This window comes from Melanostigma gelatinosum, assembly GCF_949748355.1.
Source record: "Melanostigma gelatinosum genome assembly, chromosome: 23".
In the NCBI taxonomy this organism is placed as follows: domain Eukaryota; kingdom Metazoa; phylum Chordata; class Actinopteri; order Perciformes; family Zoarcidae; genus Melanostigma; species Melanostigma gelatinosum.
Window position 1 is genome coordinate 14,922,759 of NC_136656.1, and position 17,717 is coordinate 14,940,475.

The window sequence follows — 17,717 nt, forward strand, 5'->3', positions numbered from 1 at the left end:
TTATTTCATCAGTGTCAGGTTTGTTGATTCTGCACAAATATGTGTTGGTTCCATTAACTATTGTATTTGTTTGTATAATTATTTACTTGAAACTGCGCAAGTGCAGATGGAATCTTTACGGAAAACCTCAGTGTATCAGAGTTGATGAATGAAACACAGGCAGAGTGTATGTAGTGAGACAGAGGCAGGTGAATTGTGAAGCAGCACTTCGCATGCAGACAGGCAGAAACACAGGCAGTTTCAAACAGAGCTGGATTGCTCTTGATGAATTATCTATGATCAACAATGGGAGCATGAGACACTCACACAGCTGAGGGCAGCATATGCTCTTTTTCTCTCAGACCTATTTTTATATTACACAAGCCAGTGTTCCGCCACAAAAGCGATGTTTGTTATAATAACCTCAAACACCACACTGGAACATGCTGATCTCAGTTCAGTCTGGGGATCACCGAGATATGATAGCACATGCACACACACACATGCACACACACAGAGAAAACTGAGAGAAGCTCCTATTACCTTTCTAGGCCTGAGAGACAAGGTTGTTGTTGTTTGTTTGGTTTAATCTTGCACTATTGTTTAGTTAGTTAATTTAATATTATTCTATTTTATTGTATATATTGTGCATTTATATTTAATATTTTTACTGTTATTTGTATTGCTGTGCTTTAAAATGTCCCGGTTTTCCTGTACCATAAATGCTGCTGTAGCAAAAAAAATGAATCTATGGATGACTAACACACACACACACACACACACACACACACACACACACACACACACACACACACACACACACACACACACACACAACATGGTCAATAGAAGCATGCACATGGCTGGAAACAGGTGAAGATGCCTCTGACTTGCAGTGAAACGTGTCTTCATGTGCTTTTCTATATCTTGACATGTATGTGTATTATAGTTTCATGTACTTGTAAATGATGATTGTAGGCAATATTTTCCAATGACATTTTTGTATTTCAAATTTGTAGTTATTGGGAATTACAAGGAGGGGTCAGGCAACAAGCTGATGATGATACACATTTTGCATTAAAGTAACTATTCAATTCTGTCACATACTGTATATTTAATATTATCGTATATTAATAGTTGGAGACCTGTAAGGACATAAAGACACCCTGGACACAGTGGGAAAAAGTGCTCTTCACAAATGAATGTTAGGATTAATAGGCCGATAAATGTTATAACGGTTTAGGGTTAGAATTTCCATTAATGATATATGAATAAAAACAGTTATATTTAAACGTAATTTCGTGATTTCCCTGTCCACAGCAGGACATTGCTTTGCCGGTACCCATGTCTGCTTCAAACTGGAGTAGACCACCGTCTACTGTAGGTAATACACTGTCTATGGATAAGTACCTCATACAACCACACTTTCAAACACCTGAACTATCAGTTCACAAAAGAACGTCACATCATGGTCAATTTGATAGGTGTTCTGGAGTTTTCAATCATCACATTCAGGTGATGGACTTTGCTCAGTTATCTTGGAATTGCGGATGTTCACATGTTCAAATTTTCAAAGCTCATTGACACACGTCAGTGTGTCACTGTTCACAATAACAGGCCATCTATCGGTCGGGACGCCAATATCGGCTGTAACCGCCATAATATGCTTCAATCTCTGCTCAGGTAGACATTACTCCACTATATCTTTACAAAGCAGATCATAGCTGTTTTGTTAATGTTCAGAATGGTAATTACAGCTCCTTTAAATATGGTTTTGAACTCTACTTCCCAGTTTCTTACTTGCAGGAGGCGCAGACGAAGCAGCGGGGGTGGTAAGTCTTTCCCAGGGCAGACACCACCTCCCCTTCAATGAAGTCCTGGCAGCTGAAGCAGCGAGTCCCATACATTCGCTGGTAGTCCAGAGTACAGATATATTCTCCCTGCCGCACGAAGAATCCTCCCTGGGCCAGTTCACAACCACATACTGCAATAAGAGAGGACGAAGAGAGGGAGGGAGGGAGGGTGAAGGGGTACAGAAGAAGAGAGGGAAAAGAGAAGGACGGACAAATGAAGGGGAAAGAGGAAGAGTGAGACATAGTAGGCAAAATTGATGACTTAAACAATAAAAAGAAAATACTTTGCTTCCCCTGCAACATGGATGTCTTCAAGCTAATTTATAATCCATAGCCAAACATGTTTTTTATTTATTTATTATACTATATTGATCCCTTTAAGGGGGGAATTTGTCTCTGCATTTGACCCATCCCTGTATATATGGAGCAGTGGGCTGCCAATGACAGGCACCGGGGAGCCTGGGGTTCAGTGTATTGCTCAGGTACACTTCGACAAGTGACACGTCCCAGTCTAGGATCAAACCGTTGACCTTGCGGTTACCAGACAACCCTCTTAACCCAGTGCGCCACGGTCACCCTATTATGACAAAAGTCATGCCAGGCATCAGGCTGTCATGTGCCGTTTTCTTTTTATACGTCTTTTCTGAATGCAGCTGACTGACCACAAGGTAAAGAAGTACTTTTGTTTTGCTTTTTTTGTCCCACGAGCAGCACCCAAGCTGCAGCCCATGCAATTTAATAAATGAGTTTTATAGATGTGTTTTATGAGTTAGAATTAGTGTTGGGTACCGAAACTCTGTGCCAATATAGCACCGGTTCCTACACGTCCGGTATCTACCGGCGAAATACAACTAGGGAGGCTCGACTGTCACTGCCGTCCATGAATCGAGAAGGACTTCTTACTGGAACTGAAACGATGTACTGGGATTAAACTCTTTAACTTTCGGTAAGTGACAAACTGCGTTTGTTTTTTACATCTGCAGTAACGTTACTACTGTTCATTTGTCTTTCGTGTCATTTTTAATGAATAATATTTGAATGGCTCGTGCTCTTGTGTGGTGGAATGCGTGGATCTGCTGCAGGTTTGCTGGATTGATGTGTCATAATGAGGTTATTAGGAGGTAATTCAACTGTAGTAGGACAGCACAGAAGGCCCAGGTATAAAATGCACGGCCCGCCACTGAGTGCAGTATAGTATAGTTGACAGTAAACTATACAATACTGTAAAGTATACTGTACAACATTATCGTATACTACTGTACTAAAGTATACTATACTATACTTATGTACAGTATACTAAGCTATGCTATACTATACTAAACAATACTACAGTAAGCTGTACTCCACTATACTATACTACAGTAAACTATACTACACTGTAGCTGCAGCTCGAGTCCTCACTAAGACCAGGAGGGTGGATCACATCACTCCAGTTCTGAGGTCTTTGCACTGGCTTCCTGTCCAACAAATAATTGACTTTAAAATCCTGCTGTTGGTTTACAAAGCACTGAATGGTTTAGGGCCAAAATACATCTCTGATCTGCTGCTACCTTATGAACCATCCCGACCCCTCAGGTCGTCGGGGACCGGTCTACTTTCTGTTCCCAGAGTCAGAACTAAACATGGAGAAGCAGCGTTCAGTTTTTCTGCTCCACATATCTATATTACCGATAATAATCCACATATCTATATTACCACATAATCCTATTACCGATACAATTAATGCACGGTACTCATTTTGTCTCTTCCCCGGAGTCCTTGTGCTTCCTCTCCTCACAGGTTTCCATGGAGCATGGTTTCATCTGGACCCTGGTCCTTCCTCCTACCATGGCCCTGCTGACTCCAACTGCTAATATCACTTTTATTATTACTCACATTACTATTTCATACTACTGATACCATTAATGCACATTATTGACCTGCTTCTTCACCAGAGTCTCTGTGCTTTCTCGCCTCACAGGTTCCTGTGTATCCGGGTTTACCTGGACCAGGTCTTGCCTCCTGTCGTGGTTGTGTCATACATTGAATGTGCTGTAATTACATTGAATGTGTTGTAATTCACTATCCTGTTCTACACATGACATCATTGCACGCCTGTCCATCCTGGGAGAGGGATCCCTCCTCTATTGCTCTCCCACAGGTTTCTTCCTCTTTCCTCCCCGTTAAAGGGGTTTTTGGGGAGTTTTTCCTGTTCTGATGTGAGGGTCCCGGGACAAGAAGATGTCAAACGTGTACATATTGTAAAGCCCTCTGAGGCAAATTTGTAATTTGTGATTTTGGGCTATACAAAAATAAATTGAATTGAATTGAATTGAATATCTGGAACAAAGTCCCAGAAAGCTGCAGGTCTGCTGAGACCCTCAGCTCATTTAAATCAAGATTGAAGACTTTTCAGTTTGCTGCTGCCTTTAATTGAACCACATTCAAGGATATTAATCAATTTCTGGAATTTCTGCATTTTACTACTGCATTTTATTTCTTACACTGCTTTTTCGTGTTTTAATGACAGTTTTTAATGTTTCAATGAATGTTCTTAAATCTCCTTTTGCCTTATGTTTTGATGCTTTTAATGATTTTATGTGAAGCACTTTAAATTGCCTTGTTGTTGAAATGTGTTGTACAAATATACTTGTCTTGCCTTACATTTGCAGACAGACTCATACACTGAAGGCAGAGTCTGACATAGAACACTTCAACATGTGGACTGGAGGAGCCCGGGTTAGAACCGCCAGTCTTCCAACCTTCAGATTAGTGGACCACCTGCTCTAGCTCCTGAGCCACTATACTATATGATACTTATAGTATATTGTATTACAGTATACAATCCTATATCATACTTATAATGCACTGTATTGTAGTTTACAATAGTATACCACATTAAACTACGATATAGTGTACCATACCATATTTAACTACTATTTTACTACTATACTATACTTTACTATTAAACTACTCTGTACTTTACTGTTAAACTACTCTATACTACACTATACTATACTGTAAAAGTCACATTCAAAAAGACACATACAGACGTATTGATAGACATTCATTTCAAAGGCAGTAAAAAGCAGAGGAGGCATTGCAGTGAGAAGAACCAGATTGACACGTCTGGTTTGTTTCCCTCAACCTGCTTTAAGAACCAATAACATCAGTCTTTCAGAATGGGTGTATTATTATGCATGCATGTGTGTGTGTGTAAAGACTGGACCATGCATATTGTCTGGCACGTCATGACAGGAACTCCACTCATCGTCCTCTTTCGTGAACATGCAATAATTACACACAGTGACCATGGCAACCACATGACATCACAGACCAGCCACACCCTCAGGGGAAATCTCGCTCTGTTTTCTCACTCCTTTAGCAAAAACATCACCACTCCTTTCTTTTCCCTCCATTCTTTCTTTCTGGAAAGAATGACAGCAAAGATAAATGAGAAATGTTTGCATTAGTTGGTGCTCCATGACAGCTCTGTGAACTTGCACACACACACGCACACACACACACACACACACACACACACACAGTCTCGAACGTGCAGGAGTGTGTGAAGGTATGACATTTGTAGCCTGTGGGTGAGATCACACACACATAACATTTTCAAGACACACACGTTTATCCTTGCAGGAATGTGAGAAGGTTGAGGTCATCAAGGTCTCAGTGTAAACTTTCCATGATACTGGAAGATAACTCAAAAAGTTCCAACCAGCAGTACAACCCTGGCCAGCTTTCTGCCCACTGAAACCAGTTTGATACCAATGGAACCTATGTACAAACAGCAGCTGCTGTAGCTACCATAGGTTACGTTAGCACGTGTACAGAGATACAACATGGTTGTTTTCATCTCCAACTTTTCAATGATGGAAACTGTTGATAGTGAAGACATTATAGAGCAAGTTGAAAAGAAGATTGAGATCTCGTAAAGCCATTTCACTGCTCTGCTCACTAAACCTTACACTGTGACACAGTAAATGAGAATGATAAAACAAGGACTTCAGCTGTTAATGACTGCAACTGTCAATGGTTTTGTTTTCTGTTGTGAGACATGGGATACCTTTCCAAGTGAAAGAAGGACCATAAATGCAGTAGTTCCGGGGTACACCATAAAGAGTTAGCTTTTAATTGGCACCTCGCCATGTAAATAGCTACCCAACCAGCGTATCCTCATTCAACGGTTTGTATATCTTATGAAAAGTTATTTTATTATTTGTCATGTGTTTTCCAACAAATGTCCAGCAAGAAGAGGGATCAGTGCCAAACCTACTTGATAGGTAGAATTCAGATAGATTGTGGTTTGGGTTAAAATAACTTTGGAAGTGATGTTACTTAGGTACCAAAGCTACATGACAAATAAGTCAACATTGACTTCTGGTGTCAGATGGGACTAGAACCTGGATGAAAGTCCAATGTTTTTTTGACCCACCCGTCAACCCAGACCTCATTCTTGTGTATTACTTTTTTTGTTGTTGGATGTCCTTGTTTGTGTTGTTTGGGTACAAAACATAGCACTAAATCTCTCCTTTCACTTGGAAAATCCTGAAGTTGGGACTAAGTTTTAGGGGTTTTGTAGCGTTCCATTATTTTTGCGGTAAAGGCAATTTCTTGCTGGGAAGTTGGACAACTGCTTAATGCATGTGAACATCCACTTACATACAGTACACTGATATAGCAGACACAAGATTTGTGATGTTATTCTTCAGTCTAAATCCCCAAACACTAAACTGAAACTTTAACATTTTCCTACTTATGTAACAGTCTAATTCTCCCACCCTTTTATCCCCTTGTAAAAACTTTAACCGACATGTTGGACAACCTCCCTCCAGTATTTGCACCATTTCACTTTGTTATCAAGCCCTCAAAGGAGTTACGACATGCTAATAAAACAACTACAACAATACGAGCAGGAATGTTTTCACAGGAAGTGGACGACATACTTTCCAGCGGGTGCTACTGGCTCCCTCACATCCGGTTCAGATGTCTGGCAACCTGTCTAGAATGAGATAATGCTTTGGGCTGGATGAAGTAAATAGCAGCAGAGTGGAACGCTGGTTGGATGAGTTACATAAGTGACAAAAAGCGGATTCTAAGGGCTCTTTGGTCATCGTCTGATAAAATGTTAAATTCAGGACATTGTGAATTTTAAAGCACTCTTTGCAGCACCTTTTCCACAAGGACACATTGTGTAGTTCTTTGTAGAACTGTTCTAAAACTCCCCACAATGATGGTAAGCCAAACACCCAATGAGAACTAGATTCTGGAACTACATAGAGCTCTTTTGATAACGCTGATTAATTCTGGAACAGAGCTTTTTAGGTTTAAACTGTTGTGTAATTAAACTGGCCTGTACAGCAGAGTCTTGAGACGTCAGACTTGGCCTCCAGTCAAATTCAGAAAAATAAGGTCTTGAGACTTGAGAATTCAAAACGAGTCAGGTTTTGGCTTGGTAAAATCCCACAACAATGAAACAAATACATATGACTGACAAACTTGTCTCAAATAACTTGAAATTTGACTTAAGACTCGGTCTGACAGACTTTATTTGGACTTTTGTTGAAAGACTTGAAATTTCACTTGAGTCTTGTCTTGACAGACCTATATTTTTTTTTAAAATATATATAGCTTTGTGATTCTGTTTAGGCCGGCAGAGAAGGCCTTGCAGGCCCTGACGGCCCGCCACTGCTTAATTGTAAAGACTTGTCAAAGGACATGCATCTTAAATGGCTAGTGGTACATAATCAACGTGTACCATACGTGTGGGCTATACAGAGCTATGGAATGCTCCAGTCAATAGCCAAAAGATAGCGATAAACCTCTGAAGCCAAAAAATGTCCTTTCTTTGTTTCAAATGGAGAGTTTTAGTGTCTGAAAAGCTTTCAACCCTCATCAGGATTAACCTGGAGTAAAAATAAACACACAATTCAGCAAAGAATCAGTATCAGCCATGCAATACAAAGTGTCAGACTCTGTCCTGAAACTAGGCAGACTCTAAATTCATTTAAACGTTATGTTCAAGCAGCAATTTCATCATTTTGAAACCATTTCATCTCCATGACAACACAAGGTGTGTTTGTGCTGACCTCGGATGAGATCATGATGCAATTAATTTGTTGTTTTGTCCTGAGAACAGCAGAATGTGTCGGCTACATGCCTGCAGCGTGATAAAACTTTCATGACTCCCAAGAGGGTTAGACCTTTTGAGCTATGAACGGTGTGTGTTGGTAGGGAGTGTGTGATCAAATGATTCAGTGTGTGTTTGAGTACAGTTTTCTGCAACAACTCAGAAGGACAGAGATTGAACTTCAGAACTAGAAGTTCCTTGAAAAATTAAAGCTCTACGCTAATTAAACATTATTACAAGCAATAACAGTGCTAAGATGCTCCTCAGGTTACCAATATTAATGAAGGTTAAACTGCAGAAAGAACTTGATAACAACATTTTCCAAGGCTGAAAGGCAGATTACTTCACAGGAAACTGATACCTTCCATCTCTGAAGGCTTATCTCGAGCACCATGAAGCTACTTACAGAATGTAAATGCACTCTCTCTGAGGAATTCTGTGTTCTGTTGAATCCGCTTCCTCCGCACTGGAAGATCTCAGAGCCAGAGTCTGTTCTTCTTCTTAATTCAGCATGTAGAATTAGTGAGGAAGTTACATGCATGAATGGATGGATGTGCAACAAATTTGCCCAGGTGTGATTTGTAAATGAAACATGTTTTATCGCTTTTACTCGTGTATAAACAAGGTCTCCAGAGAAAAAGGAAATGGATTCAGTGATTTGGACATGTTGCAAGTACGTGTATGGATGTGTATTGAGTGTATGGATGTGTAATGTGTATGTGTATGGATGTGTATGGTATGTGTAATGTGTATGTGTATGTGTATGGATGTGTAATGTGTATGGAGCCTCCATGTTAAAGAGTGATATATGTCCCTGCATGACTGGTGGTGGCTATCACCCATCAGCCATTATCAGAGTCCAGTTCCATTGAATGTCTGGTCAGATTGATAAGATTCATTTCTGACAGAAAATAAACTAATGTATATGTAAAATGGACATTATCAATAGTTGCATGTTAACAATTAATCAAATGGCTCCGTGTAGTGTGAAAAGAGCCGTGTGTGGTGACAGACAGCTAGCTATGTCTGCTAGATGTGTAAACAGGCAACAGTTTGACTTATCAACTTTATACCAGACCTGTGATTTTTGGCTCCAGAAATGGATATAAAAGCTTTAAATACATGTTAAGCTGTTTTCGACAATTAAATTTGTTATACTACATTGCTACTTTTGGGAAATTAAAGAAAGGTTATTTAAAAAAATGTTTTAGATATTTAGATTCAAGTTAAGGTATTTTAAATATTGTTTTAAGTACCACAATATGATACCCAGCCCTATCAGACACACAGATATGTTAATTGTTGCATTATGTGTGTGGCTGAGGGGGATAATGTAGGATACAGCACCCAACAAATAATTGAATTTGCATGTTGTGTAAAATATATGTAATCTGGTCTAATCCAAGCCAGCAACCCTGACCTTCTGGAGGAATAAAAATATACAAGCACATCTGAGAGAGCCTGTCCTGTGTGTGTGTGTGTGCGCAAATGCTAAATGGATTGTACTTGTATCACGTTTTTCTCGTCTTCCTACCACTCAAAGATCTTTAACACTACATGTCATCATTCACCTATTCATACACTGATGACAGGAGCTACCATGTGAGGTGCCACCTGTCCATCAGGACTCTAACTAACATTCATAACCATTCACACACAGTAGGCACAGTTACAGTAGCAATTTAGGGTTAAGTGTCTTGCCCAAGGACACATGGACATGGACTAGTGGAGACAGGGATCGACCACCGATCTTCTGATTAAAGGACGACCCTGCTCTCCACTGAGCCACAGCCGCCCCGCAGTGTATGTGCGTGTGTATGTGTGTAGAAGACAAACTGAGAAAATGTGTCCTTCCAACACATTTCATCTCCAGAGACATTATTTACAGACATGTTATGGTGTCATATAAAATATATATATATATATATATATATATATATGTGCTATGTCCTTACGTCAGTGTGACCTTGACTCTGCCTCATGTTTCACAATGATTTCCACTGTGCATGTGTGAGCGTGAGCAGGGTTAAATATACATGGGCTCTGTGCTTTCTGCCATGAATGTGCGACCTGGATTGCACCTCGTGTTTTACAATGACTCACCATCCATGTGTGAGTGGTGGGATGGAGGGGTGTGGGGGGTGTTGTCAATCACGAGTCTATTTCATGACCTTGACAGTCTTCAGCCTGCTGGCATTGATCTGACCAGCTCTGGGAGTGTGCTTGAAAGACAGAAATCCAAGGTTGATACTTCTGACAGGTCAAATGGGCTCACAGTGATCCAGGTTCCTGCTACACTGGTTTAAATTGCAAGCAGGCATCTAATGAGGCAATAGCAGGGGAGCTCTGTCTATTGTCTAAATCACTGGACAACACTGTATCTCATAAGGAGATGAGGATGTTCAGCAAGACGCAAATCTTGTTTAAACCCCAAAATGAGCTTGCATAAATGTTGCCAATGAACCTTTAGAGGAGGACATTCAATCAAGTCAAGGACAGCACTGTAGACTTATTTCCACTGTGGTTCTTGATGTAAAGATAGCAAAGATACAGGAGTCTTGGTGACTAACTGATATCATACTAACAACTACCCAAAATAAATGATAGAAAATGTCATCAAACCAGAACAAGAAGGATCAGTCTTTTTTAAAGATGTGGTGTTACATCCATTGCACAAGAAAACTATAGGTAAGTAAGGCAAGTATGGCAGGTCAACGTTGCCCCAAGAAGTTGGTCTGTAAACTGTGATGACTTTACAGCAGACAGTTTGGGTAATAATCTTAGCTCTCCATGACAACAGAGCAGATTCCATCCCCTTATGAAGACCCTAAGGAGCAGCTGAAACTTTGGAAAAAGTACATACCAAGTGTTTAATTAACAGGTGATCTCTGGTAAAATACAATCATCCATATGTATTATATATCATATGCACAGTATGACATGTATGTAAGGATTGTCCTTTTAAGTGTGTGTGCTTTCCTTCCCCCCCAAACACGTGTGTGAGGTCAGCACCCCTGGCCCAATGATGAACACACATACTCCCCCCTGGCCCTGTTCTGGTCAGCCTGTTTCCAAGGAGACAATCCAATAGCCAACACCCTACACTGAACATCACAACCATCTGCTATTATAACACCACTGATCCGACCGCCAGGACTTCAACATGTGGCCAGCAGCCATCTTTACCTGCTGACTTCAAGGAAGAAACACATTCAGGTTGGGTACTTGTACAAAAATAATGCAATCCATTAATCTGTCAAAACCTGGAAGGGAGTCTTGGTATGAAATAGAGTCACAACTCAAAAACGTCATTGTAACAATCTCCTTAGGTTTACTCACTTAATGTCGGATTTCTTTTAGTTCTACAGTTGTAATCTTTTCACTTAAAGTGTCTACATTACTCTGTATCCGTGGCTCGCTAGGTTAAGAGGGTTGTCTGGTAACCGCAGGGTCAGCGGTTCGATCCTCAGCTGGGACGTGTCACGTGTCCCTGAGCAAGACACTGAACCCCCGGCTCCCTGGGCGCCTATCATTGGCAGCCCACTGCTCCCTATATACAGGGATGGGTCAAATGCAGAAGTCAAATTTTGTGTATGTGGATATGTATATGACAATAAAAATGGTTTCTTTCTGTATGTAAGTAAACATTGCTATGTCAACAACATTCTAATATCAAGTCAGAGTAGTACTAACAAATCTTAGTTGACCAGCAGTGGGATTTTGAAAATTCACTGGTCATAATATTGTTTTGGATCTAAAATATTTTGAAAATGTCTTGTATGTTATATAGTAAAACATTCAGCAAGGACAAGGACAGGTAAAATCCAAGATTTTGGATTAAACATGAGCTACACACTCATTTTCCGAAGAGGATGATTGATTTCCATTGAGTTTTCGGAGATGAATCACATCTCATGTTCATCATTCAGCAAATAGAAATGGTAAGGGGTTATTGAGCCCTAAATCTGAACCTTCAGTTATGTGACTCAATCATATATGGGGTAGAGATATTAACCAATAACTCAGTTCAAGGATGCTCTTTGGCATTTGATATGAACAGCTGTCATGGAGTACTACCCAATGGCCTTTATCCCGTCTTGTCGAGATGGTAACCTTAGATATGCCAAAAACTCACTGCCCATTGACCTATCCCAACCATAAACATTCAAGGTCAATGTCTGACCTCAACCATCTTGCGAGAGTTTTCACAAATCAAGGGTTACCACCTGGACACGACCTCTTGATCCACTCCCAATCAAAGTCGTGACTGGTTTTGGCCCAGTGTTCCCAGACAGCTTTAAGTGCTTCCAGAGATCTTGCTGTTTCATCTATGTAGTGCTCTGTTCTCCAAGGGAATTGGAAGTGATGTCATGAAACATGTGACAGAGGCCCAGATAAAGATCATTTCACGACACCTGAGCCAGCTCCCTTTGTTGAAGACCATGCAATGACTGCTCAAACACCAGTGAGATTCTCCATCAGTTTTCCTCATGTATCTTATCCATCAGCACATGTATTTCTTTTTTGTGATATCACAATCAGGCAGTCAAAGATGAGAATCCTGATATCCAAGTGAGTAATAATCACCGTCTCAAGGGAGAGAGGAACTACATCTATGAGAATAAAGCTTGTATTTATTGTTTTTCCCAAATTATGGCATTGAGAAGCATTCCAACTCGGCAGACTGCTCCTACTTCTTGAACAGTTTTGAGCTTTATGGGGAAGCACTGTGCAATAAAAGGTACCAAACCTGTGTTTGTGAGGGAGTGTTGTGAATGTGGTCTGTGAAATAAAGGAGTCTTTCCATATGACAATTCCAACTCATTACTGGTTATATGTAGGCTTTCTAACAGGGTGTAACCAAATATGTTCCCATTCGAGTATTCCAATGCTATTTGGATGATTTGAGGGCCAAAGCAAATAGATTAGGGATAAAGGTTTGTTCTGCCTGGTCGTTTCATCTGCAGCTCTCTGCTATGGATGGTGTCAGTTTAAAGCAGACATAACAGCATATATAGAGTAAATAAAACATCATTTCCTCACACACAGCTTGCTTTTGAGAGCAGCTACCATGAAAACATCAAACGCTGCAAAGCTTAAAGCTGCAATATTGGATTTTTCTAAGTATATCACCAGTCATAAGTTGAACATCTACAATCCCATGATAACTGGGCTAACTCCATCTGCTGTGATATGATATAAAGTTCCAGAATAGCTACTAAATGGACCTGAAACAAACAAAAGTAATATTGAAAAAAATTGAAATGAGAAATATTTGAATATACTTTGAACAATTTGATGCACCTTATTATGATGTTTGCTCAAGTGTAGCATCAGTTTCTAGTAAAGCACTCTTCATGAAGGGTTATATGTTGTTAGAAGGGCTGTCAACTCATTTTCTTAATTTGAATATATATTCAAATCGTAAAAACATACATTTGAATACAAGAATGAATATAATTATTGTATAATACACAATTATACTGTGGAATAAAAAGCTTTGGAGAGAGACGTTACATTACGTCATGTAAACAAAGCATGTACCTGTAAGGGCTGCGCTCTAGATCAGACTGGAGATGTAACCATTTATATGAGTACAGCTATCTCCAGACGTTTGTACACACATTTTATATTGTGATATGTAATGGAAACTTTCCGGCGATCTCCTCCCAGCTGCCACTTTATTCAGGTTTTTGTAGTGAAATGAGAAGGTATCGTATCAGTAATTCATCATTTCAACTTCACCAGTCAGCTGTTCCTCGTCCATTGCGAAGCTTTCTAAGTGAGTGAATGAATATAAATAGAACCAAGGCGTCTGACAAAACTTCTGTTCAAAACAGAATCCTTACATAATTGATAAATTACCTGTAATTAACATTGATTAACATGTCATTCATTATTGACAACATATGAACCCTTTATATTGGACATCCATTTATACAAACGAATGGGATTTGGAGTGACTAGCTAACCTGCCCATAACTGTACGTTACTGTGGGTCCTCTCTAATTTTTACGATTCACTCAGAAATATGTCACATTACAGAGGCTAAAGACACTCTTTCTACCAATTCATTGTGTCGTTAGTTGGGTCTTGCATTTTTACATGTTTCAGCGTTTTTTATCTATAGTTTAAAGTCACTGATTCTGTGACTTTGTGAGAACATAAGGCTGTTATTAATTTACTGCTAGAACATAATTTCCAAAACTATGAAATAAATCCAAGGTCCAGATGTAATAAAAGGAAATAATCCTTTCATGGTGTTTCATGCCTCGTTCATATAGAGTTGAAGATGGAGGAGGAGGGGGGTGTAAAGAGTGCAGACAGGGAGTCTGCTGGTCAGTGTAAGATTAAGAGCGACATTGTAGCGACATCAACGGTAGCCTAGCAACAGGAGTATGTGTTGACAACAACAGCAGTCTGACATGAGACTCATGCTGAGAGTCTGGACTGGGTGGGACGCAAGCACACACTCTATAAAGTACAGTTCCCCACCCACAAGCACACACATAGAACACATGGTTCAAGTACCTGACACCCAACCCCAAACACACAGACACACACACATATGACCCCCTCTCATACACACACACATATGACCCCTCTCATACACGACAATATATATACACACAACGTAACCCACACTATCTCTGCTGCTGATTCGACCTTAACGACCAATCATTCTGACTTTCTTAGAGAATTTCCTCATATTGCCAAACTATCAATAACAATATCCTTATAAATAACGGAGACCACGAATAGGCTACAATAGCTTTCTCTCTTTGGACTCTCCAGCTCTCTGTCCCCTCAAAGCTGAGCACATCGGCCAACAGTGTGAGTTTACATGTTGAAAATCACAAAAACTGAAGCTTTACTCTGGTCACCCTGTGCATGTCAATGTTGATAAGGGTAGCAATTAGCTTGTTCATCAGCAAGCACTTTATAAAGCAGCAGCCTAACAATAGCCCAACATTTTAGAGGAGCTTTTCGGTATCTTTTCTCCTCAAACACAAAGTGTATTTCATCTCCAAAAACTTCATAATGGATTATCTCTTCGAAAAAGCTCTTAAATTAGTCTTCATATATGCCTTCTCTTTCACATAAAATGTCCTCATTAATGTTTGTTTTTCTGTTTAGGAAATAGTCTAAATGGATTTCCTTTCTCCCACAGCTCACAAAGTATTCTTACTCAGAATGTGTCCAGTGTTTTCCCATAATGGGCCGTGGTAATGTCTATTTACCAGTGGTGTACAGTAACGAAGTAGAAATACTTCGTTACTGTACTAAAGTAGTTTTTTTGGGTATCTGTACTTTACTTTACTATTTATATTTCTGTTGACTTTTACTTCACTACATTTTGCAAAGAAAACTGATACTTTGACTCCGATACATTTCCCCTGAAACCTTCGTTACTCGCTACAAAATCAAATCTATCTTTAGAAAAAAATGAATCATGAGAGCAGCGTCGGGGACTGTGGTGGAACACAGACTGCAAGCAAGCAGGTTTGGTGAATCAGTGGTCCTAGCAGCAAGTTAAATCATTGGTTAATCACGTTAATGCACAATTGCAAACAAGTGCTCTCAAAGCCGCGGTGTTTTGATTCCCAGTGATGCCCAGGATGCTACATGCTATAAGCTAGCGGGCGACTATGAGTAGAATTCCACTCTACGATGACTGATTTCATGATGGAAGCAGAAATGGAAGCACCTGCTACTCCCGCAACAAACGACGGTGGTGACGAAGACCAACACCAGTGGATCGCCAGCGAGTTAGTGAGCTGAGGAAGTGTTGACAGTTGTGCAGCACTAGTTGGCTAACGTTAGCTATAGCTAACCACCACACCATAGGATTGACGGGAGCCGAGAGAGCGCAGCGTTAGCATTAGCATTAGCGTTAGCGTTAGCATTAGTGTTAGCATTAGCGTTAGCATTAGGGAAATCCTTCGCAGCTGTGCGCAAGCTGTCTGTGACGCTGAACACACCTCTACCTGCCTCAGCGGCCTGTGAAAGACTATTTAGCATCGCAGGACTAGTCTTCAGCCCAAGAAGAGCGAGACTGAATTCTCACAATTTTGAAAACCAACTTCTTTTGAAGATGAACAGGACATGTTTCAGTTTCAAGTAATGACTGTGTTGCTGCTTTAGTATTGATCATGTTTTGATATTTGAGTCATGTTGTGGATGATCAGATGGAGTTATGATGGTAGCAGTCGCCCAATTGCAGATTCAGCTTGAGCAAAACCTTTGTCTGTTGTGTTCAAATCAGGCCCACAGGAGTTTACAAGGCAGGTGTCCTTTCTCACAACACTGACCTGATGCATCAAGTGGATATGTTTTGCTGAACACAATATTATGCATTTGCCCTCTACATCCTCTAGTCTAATGAGCAGACTTATAAACGCACTGTTACAACTCCTTCATAGTGTCATATTGCTTTTCGGAGAACTATGATGATAAGTTCATAGTAGATGCAAACGTATACTCATGTACAATATATTATGTTGAACATTGTTGCTCCTGAGTGGATCACAGCCAACCCAATTATGTTCAACACAGCTCCATGTCCTTGGTCATGGTGCCACAGCACTTAAAAGAATAAACTTCATCATTCTCAAAATTCTGACCCTTTGCTTTTTTATTAACAGCATTTACTTGTACTTTTACTTCCAATACTTAAGTACATTTCATATCAGAAAACTACTTTTGTTACTTAAGTACAATAAATATCAGATACTTTAAGACTTTTACTCAAGTAGTATTCTAATAGGTGACTTTTTACTTTTACTGGAGTAGTTTTCCAGTAAGGTAGCTTTACTTTTACTCAAGTATGGCTTTTGAGTACTTTATACACCACTGCTATTTACCTCTGAAAGTATTTTGTCTAACATACAAAATGGTAGATGTTGGTCATTTTTCCAGTTCCAACATTCACAAAGGGTAAATATCATGTTTCCTGTTCTATGCATCCTCTAAAACTACAGATTTTCCTTAGAGTCTATGTTGCTACTTGGCAACCAAAAGTCTCACAGTCTTTTCTGAGGTTGTGAGAATGAAGGGTTGTGGGCTGACAAAGGTACCAGGTGATAGCTGGCTGTTACTTACCTTTACAGGCGAAGCACTTGATGTGGAAGTGTTTGTTCTGGACCCGGAGTGCCTCCCCTTTGCACGGCTTACCACAGTTCTGACAGGGGATAGGTCCTCCTCCTCCTCCTTGCTTTTGTTTCTGCTTCTGCTGCTCCAGAGGGCTGTGGACAGCCTGCTGCTGAAACACTGCAGGGGACAGACAGAGACAGAGAAAGGACCATTTCAGGTCTTATTCTAGTATATATAGAGCCACAAACATTGATGAAAACAGCCAAACTGACACTTGGACTTATTGAATTTGATGATACATCAGGTAATCTACCAGAGAGTGTGGCCAACTGTTTAATATGATATATAAGTTGAAGTCTTTGTCCTATTTCCCTTTGTTTCCATACCCATCTTCATCCTCCCCCCCCCCCATCCATTTTTGGGCATTGAAAATATATAATACCAAATACTGCTTGTAATTAGCTTTAAACCATTAATAGAAATAGCTGTGGCCTTCTAAACACTTCACAGTGACCCCTTTATTGATACAAAGTGTGTTTGTCTCCATTGGGATCTTCACGCTTCAAGCACATAATCTCACATGTCTTACTTTTTTAGTGTCGCATTTCATTGCTGAAAAAAACATTGCCTAAATCTAAAAATTCCCAGCTCTTCACTTCAGATGTCACATCAGA

The 17,717-nt window shown here is 40.0% G+C and overlaps 1 protein-coding gene across 2 annotated transcripts in view; it reads right to left on the minus strand.

Moving 5' to 3' along the window:
* ablim2 (actin binding LIM protein family, member 2) overlaps nucleotides 1–17,717 on the minus strand; it is a 79,362-nt gene that overhangs the window by 52,052 nt on the left and 9,593 nt on the right. For both annotated transcript variants that reach the window (XM_079295698.1, XM_079295697.1), the window contains exons 2-3: nucleotides 17,053–17,220; nucleotides 1,780–1,963 (exon numbers count right to left, since the gene is read on the minus strand). In XM_079295698.1, the coding sequence (XP_079151824.1) occupies nucleotides 1,780–1,963; nucleotides 17,053–17,220 (352 nt within the window). The remainder of the gene's footprint in view (nucleotides 1–1,779; nucleotides 1,964–17,052; nucleotides 17,221–17,717) is intronic.